The sequence below is a fragment of the Quercus robur genome, chromosome 9 (assembly GCF_932294415.1).
Source record: "Quercus robur chromosome 9, dhQueRobu3.1, whole genome shotgun sequence".
NCBI lineage: Eukaryota > Viridiplantae > Streptophyta > Magnoliopsida > Fagales > Fagaceae > Quercus > Quercus robur.
Genome location: NC_065542.1, coordinates 42,424,111 through 42,435,029, shown reverse-complemented (window position 1 = coordinate 42,435,029; position 10,919 = coordinate 42,424,111). Strand labels below are relative to the sequence as shown.

Genomic DNA, 10,919 nt, shown 5'->3' with positions numbered 1-10,919 from the left:
TTTAGGGTAGAGACTTAATTTTTGCAACACTTGTATATATTGTGCTATGCCTGTTGTTGGTGAAAATCTTTCCCCTTTCTATTTTAAAAATCATGACATTACACCCATTTCTAGAGGGCAAACCTAGTCCTTGGTGTAGGAATATCCAACCACCTACCTTTAAGTGGAAGAGTATAGTAAGTTTCCCAGTAACCAAACCAAGAAAGAAAAAACAAAGGAAAAGAAAACAAGCATAGTAATGTAAAATTATCAAAATTGAGTAGAGTTACATATTAGTAAAGTATTATTATCTAGATTGAGTAGAGTTACATGCTACTAAAAATGTAGTTCTGATGCCAAAGGCCTTATAGTTGAATTGACATCTCCTCATGCATAAAGTGCTTGGGGGTCTAGGGGGAAAAGGGTTCGGGCTGCGGGATAAGTAGCATGTTGTAATTTGTTAGGTTCTAAAGTTTAGGACTTTATGTATTTAGAACTCTAATTTGTATTGTTAGCAAACCATGATCAAAACAATGTGTTTAGAAGTGTTTAAAGCTAGCTCAAAGTTGTAAGTCAATGTAAAGTTGGAATCGAGTGTAAAGCAGAAAGCAGTGTGGCTTTCAGCCTGGCTCGATCGATCGTAGCTTAGGCTCGACCGATCGAACGTCGGGCAGATTGCTTTTCTGCAGAATTTTCCAACTCAGCCCTAGTTGTTTTAAAACATTTTTAAGGTTTCTTATTTGTCCTAAGTATAAAAGGCAAACCCTAGCCACGTTTTAGTGTTGCTCATATTGCGGTTTATATAAATCTCTTGTGAGATCTAGAGAAGCTTTCCTTTACACAAACTTAGGGTTTTCAAGGAGGAGATATTCTCTAAACCTTGATGATCAAAACAGTTGCTGCTATTAAAGCTTAAAGAATACACAAGCGGGGGTGCTTGTAGCTGGTGGGAATCCAAAGAAAGAAGGAGTCCGTGGATTCGGAGCTTGCACGTGGTCGTGTCAGTAAGTTCTACTGGTTGGTAGCATTAGGAAGTCGAGCGGGGGTGCTTGTAAGTCCTTTTGTATGAACTTTGATTCTTTCTGATAGTGGATTCAAGTTTACCTTGAGGATAGTTAGGTCAAATCCTCCCCAGGTTTTTACCGGTTTGGTTTCCTGGGTGATCATATCATGTATTATTTGTTTTCCGCTGCTTTGCATGATTTGATCTTTATTATTGTGATAACCTAGACTTGTTTAATTGGACTAAGTAACAACTTGGTTAATTACCTAGGTTTAATAAATTGTTTAAGGGGTCTAAAAGCTGTCATAATTATTTCTCAAAAAAATAAAAATAAAAATGTAGTTTTGATGAGGGCGATTCTGATCTGGAGAAGCCTAATGAGGGTAATGCAAACGCCAATGGGGTATTCACTATACTTTGACTAGAAGTATAATGAATTTCCCAGCAGCCAAACTGAGAAAGAAAAAACAAAGGAAATAAAACAAATATGTATAATTATCTAAATTGGGTAGAGTTACATACTAGTAATGAGGTGCACAAATCCGACGTCCACTATTCTTTGCACCCAAGGGATGTGAAATAGAGACCCAGAACTCATATACTCTGTGTGAAGCTACTGTGTTTGTACGTCTTAGGGTTTTGTCACCAAGTGCTTCTTGATCTTCATCGTTTATGAAGTAAAGAATTTTGCAACCAACAACAATCATTCAAGTTGTTGGAGTTAGTTACGTACTGGGATCTGTGTAAAGGGGTTAGTCACAGATTGAAGATTTGTGCAATAAAGAAAAAATGACTACTACAATATCAAGTTCAATTGGGTATTGAAGCGAAGGTTCAACTGTAGGTTGGTATTTTGAGATAGGCCAGGGTAGTGTTTAGATTCCTTATATTTGTAATTGCTTAATTATTGATTAGTGGATTTTTTGGAAGTAGTAACCTTAAATTCACATGGTGAGGTTTTTGCCTTGTGAGAGGTTTTACCTATTTGTCGACAAATCATCATGTCAATTTAATTTCCGCTACATTTAGTTTATTTAGTGATTTGTTGGTGCCTCCACGATTTGCATGTAATTTGATCAAATTAATCAACTTGAGTAATCGAATTAATTAACCAGATCAATCTATCTAAACCTAGCATATAAAAAACACCTCCAAGAAATGCAAGCATGTCTTCATCCCATACCTCATGGAAAGCATCACATTTGGCTTATGTAAAAAGCTGCAGCTTTACATGCAAATCCACACAGACTACACCTGCCAACTTCTAATTCTATATATTATTCCATCCAATGCAAAAATGAATTACTTAGGCATGCTTTATTGATGTAACTAATAAACCTCTTTTATACGTTGAAATTGAGGTTTTAAAAACTCTGCCTTAATCAAAGATAAAAATAAATTGGAATATTAAGTTAAAATAAGAGATTTATAGCATACTTTTTTCCAAAATAACATAAAATTATATAAGCTATCTAACAAATAGAAATTTATATAAGTCGTTCCTTTTCCACCCTCAATTACATAATATGAATTTACATAGTTGTACTTAATATTTATCTAACTGAAATTCTTTCTATTTGTAAGTAGAATTATGATTATGATTTTTTTTTAAAAAAAAATTATATATGTGAAAAAAAAACCCTAATAAATATAATATAATATAATGAATACACTATTTTATTGCGTGTATTTATTTATTTATTTTTTTGCATTCAAATATCATTTACAAAGTTGTACTTGATATTTATCTAACTGAAATTCTTTCTATTTGTAGGTAGAATAATGATTTTGAAAAAGAAAGAAAGATTATATATGTGAAAAAACTCCTAATAAATATAGTATAATATAATGAACACACTATTTTATTGTGGTTTTTTTTTTATTTTTTTTATTTTTTTATTTTTTTTCTTTCGCATTCAAATATCACTTAGAATTTCATGTGAATGACTTGTTATTTTTCAAATTGGTCACAAATACTATATATGTATTTGTGTGTGTGTTCACATGTACTAGGTAAATGTGACTGTCAAATATAAATTTTATCCTCTCTTAAGTTAAATCTTGGCTCCGCCACTGAATTTATATATTACTTTTCTCATTTTCTTTTCCTTTTTTTTTCTCTCTCTCTTGGTTTGGTTGTTGGAAAATTGTGGGAAAAAAAGTGTGGTAGATTATTTTTGCATAAAAGGAGAGATAGTTATATTAGTAGACTAAAAAACAAATTAGATGTTCAGGTACACATAGTAGATAAACCAAAAGACTAGTATAGTCTAACATAACATTGTGCTAAGTAGTTAGCCATTGGTATGCCAAATGGGAGTCGGTTTCAATTATAAGGTTTTGAAATCTCAGGTTTTGTGCTATCTCCAAATCAGATTTCCCATAATTCAACCATGATGCTTGATTTGGTAGCTATATATAGTGCGTATCCTATCACCCAATTCCTCCATTCATTTCGAGTGGAGAAAAAGGTAAGGTGATATAGTGGATCATTTTCTCTTAACCCCTCGGGATAGAGAAGAAAGAGGACTCTCTTTTCCGTCCGTAAAATGGTCATAGTTATTGTGGTGACACAATTCATGATAAGATTAATTGTATGAGAAGGGATTTGTAAAAGCTTAACAAGTCACAAATCAACTACCGTCTAAATCAATTTTTGCTACAAACACCCCATGTTTACATTTTTTGTCCGCTATGTAGTATATTAATTTTTGGACCAAGATAATTTGTCACTAGTCAATGGCTCAAAACCCGATTGAGCCATGGATAAACTGTATGATAAGATAATAAAAAAAAAAAAAAATATATATATATATATATATATATATATATATATATATATATTCTTATAATATCATATTACGATTGTTAACTGAAGAATGATAAGATAATAAAAATAAATATAGCTCAACTGACTGCAAATCTTAGGATAATCATTGAAATGATAAATATATATTTTTGTACGGCTCAATATTTTATATCACATATTCATAAATCATAATTTGATTTTTTTTAGGCCACATGAATTGTTTATGATTAGGAATACAAACATTACAAAAAAGAAAACTAGGGATCGCCACGTAGTCCATGCATGAATATGCTTAGTTGGCTGGTTTTGATTGGATCCTCTACATGACCGGTTATTATCATCTAGATCAACAAAATTGGACCCCACTTATAATAATAATCAAAGAAAATAAAACAAAATTGGTCCCCACTCAAAAAGTTTGCAAAATTTTTATTAGACGAAAGGGGTAAGCATGGTATTTGTAAAAGTATATAATATATAATATAAAGGAAAAAAGAGCCCTTAACTTATGGAAATGAATTTAGAGTAAAATGACACATTGAAATGAAATGAAGGAGAGGAGAAGGAAAATTATTGGTTCGAAAGGAGAGAGGAATATGAAGCCGTCACTCATCGTCCAACATCATTCATCATCTACATCTATACACCTAACAAAAATTCCCTCATTGGAAAAAAACCCTAACCCTAGAATTCACAATCATTTGTATTATCTTTGCTTGGTCGGGACATCACATGATTTAATTTAGAATAAACTCACACGTCACCCACCCTATGACGTGTTACCCTTTGAGTGTGGACCGGTGTCTGTCACACATATATGTCTTCTTAGCGCGTCCTTGGCTCCCCCGTAAATTTAGGGTTCTTTGACAAATTTATCTAAATCATTTTTCTCTCTGTAGCAAATACTAAGACCGACCTGAGTCACCATAGGTTTCAGTTTACCATTTGTTCAAGAAAACTCAATGACCCTTCTTGACTTTGAGTTTAATTTTTTTTTTTTTTTTTTTGATACAAGAGTTTAAAATTTATTAATGCTCGATCTTACCCTCATTTTTTTTTGTCTCAATTTGTACCTCAATTTTCTTCAATTATATGGAAAATTGAAAATAGTTTTCAATCCCATTTTTTAAATTTACTACTTATAATCTCACAATTATGGGTTAATCACTGTTTTTTCCCGACATGATTATGACTAATACCTTTTTTTTTCTTCTCAAAAAAGAAGACGACTAATACCCAATTTTAGTTACTATTGTCTCACCTCTATATGTTTTTTTTTTTTTTTTTTTTTTTCCACGCCATATAAGGTAGATATTTATCGTATAATGGCGAAAATGACCTATCATCCAAAGGGACCCATGACCTATTGCACAAGTAATCCTGCCGGGATAAGAAAGGGTATAATTGTCCTTTTATTGAAATTAATAGTAGATCCTAAAGTTTATTTCTGTCACGCTCATATAATAGTGTAATTTGAGCTCCATTATTTCAACCTATATGTGCTAACCATGGAAGAGACCCCAGTCCTGTCATCGTCTATAATATACTATCCTAAATTATTATCATAAAGATGATACATGTTGTGACAAACATCCCTTTGTCCATATTTCCCTTATTATTGCCCTTTCTAACATTACTCACCCAAAAACAAAAATCATAAAAATTCGTATAGATAAGTATACAATATTATGTATGATGGGGCTAATGTCCTTCATCATTAGTGGGGCCCAGGCCAAAGACAATCTGTGTGCCCCACAATTGCATCAATCCAAAGTGCTCTTCTGTGATCGAAAATTAAACAGATGGGGCTCTTATAAGTTCATTATTAATGTATTTTTTTTTCCAGCTATTAATTTGTATTTTTTTTTTCACTTAATTTTTTTGAGCTGTCCATGTTTGTAGCCCAGATCCATCAAAGGGTTCACGTGGCTTCAACAATTGGATTTTTGGGAATTTTCTTGAAGTGGATGGCCAGCTGATAAAATAGCTGAACAAATCAATTATTTAATCCACATTTTCCAGTATTATCTTAATCATGGACAGATCTACATTATAAAATTCCAATTCCAATATGATATTCCTTTAACATATAAAAGGGAAATTCTTCTGTAGTTAATTCTTTCTAACAATAGAATATATACCATCTTTTTTTTTTTTTTTTTTTGAGAAGTTAACAGTTTAAACACACACACACAGGGGAATTGGGAATGAACCTTTAATATCACACAACTCACAACCAACAAAAGCCGGTAACTCTTGAAGGTTGTGTGAAGGCTTTAAAGGGGAAGACAGACTCAACTCTATACCATCTTAATTCTCTAGGACTAGTGGCTTTCTATTGTTACCCCCACAAAACAAAAGAAGCACTAAAATCCAAAGACTGCGCATAGATAGATTGTTGAAGAAACAAAAGCTTAAAAAATTGAATGAAAATGAAAAGTTCATGACAAAAGGCAAGGATCTACAACTCAAGTTAAGAAAGCCTCAGGTTTTTATTAACATTTAATTTTAGGACAACAAAGTCACGTGAACATATAAAGGAAAAAAAAAGAAAAAAAAAAGAAAAAAAAAAAAAGAATCTTGTATAATAAGCTTTCAATACAAAAGTTGAACTTTTAATCCTTTTCATGAGATCATATTTTAAATGAGTAAAAAAAAAAAGTCCACATATCAGATGGGCATGATTGTTTGATCAATTATTAGTATTAGATATTGGCTATTAATGTGTATGACAAGTGATTCTCCACGCAAATTAACCTTTTTTTTTTTTCTTTGTATTACCGGTAAAGATTCTTAATCTTCTTTGAATGATTATTATTGTACAAAAACGATATAAATATGTGAAAATATGATAAATAAAAAAAGGGATGTTTTGGAGGGTTTCTCTCATAAAATAATTTGGCTTTTGTCCATATATGACTGCATCAATTGTTCTACTCCAGGAAGATTTCTTGTAACTTTGGTTTTTCTTGAAACTTCCTACTATAACTAACCAGTTAAACAAGCATGGCCTGCCAGAATATTGTGAGAAATTCTACCGGGCAAAGGAACTTTATCATCCTATAGCCATATATAAATAATACCAACCTTTCTCCCATAGTAGAATATTTTCAAATACCCAAACATAGAAACCAAAGCTTCTCTTTAAACCAGCCAGCCAGCCACCTTCAATCTCCAACCACAAATATACTCCAACTATAAAAAAAAATTCTCTTTGGTATTCAAACTATATAAAGATTTCATTTTTCTTTGCTCTACCAAATCTTATCCTTCCTTAAAATAATCAACATGGGTTTGAGAGACATTGGAGCCACACTGCCTCCTGGGTTTAGATTTTATCCTAGTGATGAGGAGTTGGTCTGCCATTATCTCTACAAAAAGATCACAAATGAGGAAGTTTTGAAGGGTACTTTGATGGAAATTGACTTGCATACTTGTGAGCCATGGCAGCTTCCTGGTAAGTTATTCTGACTCACATCCCATATATGCTTACAAAACCTTTGTTTTTTGTTTCTTAAAATCTTTGTTTCTCATTGTTATATTTCATCAGAATTTAAAGCAAGTTCTCATTTTTTTCCTTTTTCTTTTCTTTTACTTTTTATAACCGATGTAACAATAATTAATGTGACAGATAAAGTTTGAGCACCTTGATTTGTCTTCTTTTGTTGGCATGCTTTTACTATGGGGCAGGACATAAAGATAACACAAAATTATTTTCTGTACGAGGCAGACCAGCATGTTTGGAATGGTAGCTAGCTTGGGGTAGAGCGAGCGGACAAACATATTTCCCTTTAGAGAGAGAGAGAACTCCAATTTTATGCATAGTTTATTCAATCCTTTGTCTGATATAGCTAAATTCTTTAAGTGGTATTAGTGTTAATATATATATATATATATATATATATATATATTGTTTGTATGTATGCATATTTTAATTAGTTTATTATCATAATTGTAAGAAAGAACTGACAAGCAAACTCTCAGGCTCTACTGTTGGAGGCTTGGAGGTTTGTTAATAACTAGAAAACATTTTTAAAATGGTTATTTCAAATCCAACCTGCCTTAAACATTACTTCAAGGAAGCAACTGACCTTTGTCGAAGAAAAAAGGAAGCAACTGACCTTTCAAAGATAATCTTTTCTTTTTTACTTTTACTTTTGCTTTTGTTTAGATTTCCTTTTAGCAGCGATCGATTCATGATGATATTTCAGTCACCAATGATATCTAATGGAAAACCATTATTGGCTTTCTGAACACAGCAGTACTATACACTCTATATAAAATGTTTAGCGGCCATTAAACAGATACGAAGAATAGTTTTTTTGCTTCTACGTACATTAATTATTTTGACCTGATATAAATAAATTTCCTTTGAAGGAATTTAAGATATATGGCATGCATACGTAGGTGCCATAGCTTTCACTCTTTCTCTCTTTGCTGTATTCATGCAAATCGGCTAGCTGGTTGGCTACCAAGCTAAGCTAATTTGCCATATGGGTTGTGATATATATGGAGGTTAGTCATGTGCAAAGACCACGCACATGCATATAGGACCAGGTTCATGGATGGTCCAGATATACCATATCATCAAGTACACCAGAAATTATATTTTTGCCTTGTCTCAGAGTAAATTATTTGGTGGCTACAGTAGAAGGGTAAATGATTGAGCATCTAATTGCTCAAATTTGTGTTTGTTTTCCTATTATTTTTAGTGTTTATAATCCTTAATTGATTTACAATATGGTAGGGTTGAAGGGGTCAGTAATCTAATACAGTGAAAACTTTTTGTGGGACATAAATATTCCCTATTTAGCTTGAATTTTTTATAAATTGAATTGCGTAGATGAGCTTTTTTATTTACAACACAACAACTTACTTCATAAGCTTCCTCCATATCTTCTTAAAGAGCAACGTGTCAATGCATGGTCGCCAGCCAAAACTTTCAACCGTGATGATTATCTAAGAGACTAAGCAGAAAGCAACTTTCCATGACTTTCACGCATCACTTCAGCACTACGTCCAAGCAAATGAAAAATTGAACATGAAGATTCATGTATTTAGTTATTTACTCATAATGATTTTCTTCTAAACCCTAGTGGTCCTCAAATCGTTCTTCCTTAAATTTGACACCACACCTTTAGCTTCCTTGGACATAACTCATTAAGGTGACACAGACTTGCCATCTCTTTTAAACTTCCATGCAAGTCTAATTCCCCAAAAAAGAGTCAAAGCTAAGGTACATGGCAATCATCAATATATGCAGTTTTCAATTATTTTTAATTCCGTCACGTATGTCGATAACTTTATAGTTCAATTGACATTTATCGGGTTTAGAATTTAAATCTTCCTTCTCCTATTATAATTATCTAATTATAAAAAATAAATTACATCACGTATTAAGAGTGTGTTTAATTAGAAATAGGCTTTTGCTAAAAATTTGTTTGCTCATTTGCTAAAATTGTGTTAATTAAATAATATAGTTATATTGATGGGTGATACATCAATTTTTGAATATTATATAGTAAAATTTGTAACATTTATCCTACCAATACTGTACAACACTATATACATACGTATATCTATTAAAGTCAGTAACGTAGGATATCAAATCTTATCCTATGCTATCTTGGCTATGACACTTGTGCCCCACTCTACTGCTTTGTTGAAAGTAATGTTCATATAATTGCTAAACTTCAAAAAACTGTGTTTTTTTTCAATCTACAGAGGTGGCTAAACTCAATGCGACTGAATGGTACTTCTTCAGCTTCAGAGACCGCAAATATGCCACAGGCTTCAGGACCAATAGGGCAACGACATCTGGTTACTGGAAAGCCACAGGGAAGGACCGTACAGTGCTGGACCCAATGTCGAGGGAGATAGTAGGGATGAGAAAGACTTTGGTGTTCTATCGCAATAGAGCTCCAAATGGCATCAAAACTGGTTGGATCATGCATGAATTTCGCTTGGAGACCCCACATATGCCTCCTAAGGTATGACTCTCGCTGCTTTTGGAACAATATTATTTCTTCATTTCACACGCAAACACATACAAAATCACACACTATCACGGTGAGACAGAGAGAATCTTCAAGTATAGAAAAGTTTCAGTGTTTCATGCACCAATTTCTCACAGGAAACTGTAAGGAAAGTGTGTATGAAAGTTGCCTATTGACTTTGTTACATGCGTTTCCACCTTAATGGGGGATAAACGAAAAGAAGACATTATCCAAATTAGATGCTACCCTATCTATAATGTCATGATAATACTACTTAGTGCATGGATTTTACTAATGAGATTATTACGCGTTTTGATTACAGGAAGACTGGGTTTTGTGTAGAGTATTTCACAAAAGCAAGGGTATGGCAGCAAACTTGGAAGATAGCAACCAACTTATGTTTGAGACCACATCTTGTGGTCCCACTAGCCAAACCATGCCTTGTGGGTACAATCAAATGACCTCGTTTGCTTCAACTCCATCTCACCACAACCAAAGTAACTCCCTGCTAAATCTCCTTCAGTTTTCTCAGGGCACAGACACCAACAATGAAATTACCTCCAAAGGTGATGATGACTATGGGTTCTTATGGGAGATGAACATGGAAGAAGAGAGTTTGGGAAATGGGGCACCTTCAAACTTGGAGGAGATGAGATTCGAGATTGACAACGGCATGGTTTTCCTATGAAATATACGCATATATTTTATAGTTTATATTAATTAAAAAAACACATGCCAAATTTATTGATTTGTAATGTATATTAATTTGATGTTTGGGCTTTGAGGGACAACTTATGTTTGATTGGATATTAGAAGGTTTGTGCTTAGTGTGTTGTTAGGTTTTATTTTTATTTTTATTTTTTATACAACACTGGGGGTTTGTATAAAATTATCAAATATGTAAAGATTCTTTGCTAGGGTCCTGACAACTTTTGCTGGTTCACGTAATTGTAGGCATGTCAAGGCTTCTTGGACAAGATTAGTATTGTAGAAGTCCCTACACGTTGATTAAATTATATAAACAATTTAAAAGTATACCCACTCTTTCAGTTAAAAAACCCTCTACCACAGAGATAAAGTATTCTTTTCTAAAGAGGTCACAGACGTATACAACTGGATTTAATTATGGCAT

The 10,919-nt window shown here is 32.9% G+C and overlaps 1 protein-coding gene across 1 annotated transcript; it reads left to right on the top strand.

Annotated features, from left to right (window-relative positions):
* The first annotated feature begins 6,692 nt into the window (after positions 1-6,692).
* Positions 6,693-10,716, top strand: LOC126698485 (NAC domain-containing protein 21/22-like). The gene is made up of 3 exons (XM_050395744.1): positions 6,693-7,248; positions 9,516-9,781; positions 10,110-10,716. The coding sequence occupies exons 1-3, from the start codon at positions 7,080-7,082 to the stop codon at positions 10,473-10,475; spliced, it is 801 nt and encodes a 266-aa protein (XP_050251701.1). The 5' UTR covers positions 6,693-7,079; the 3' UTR covers positions 10,476-10,716.
* Positions 10,717-10,919: the final 203 nt, after the last annotated feature.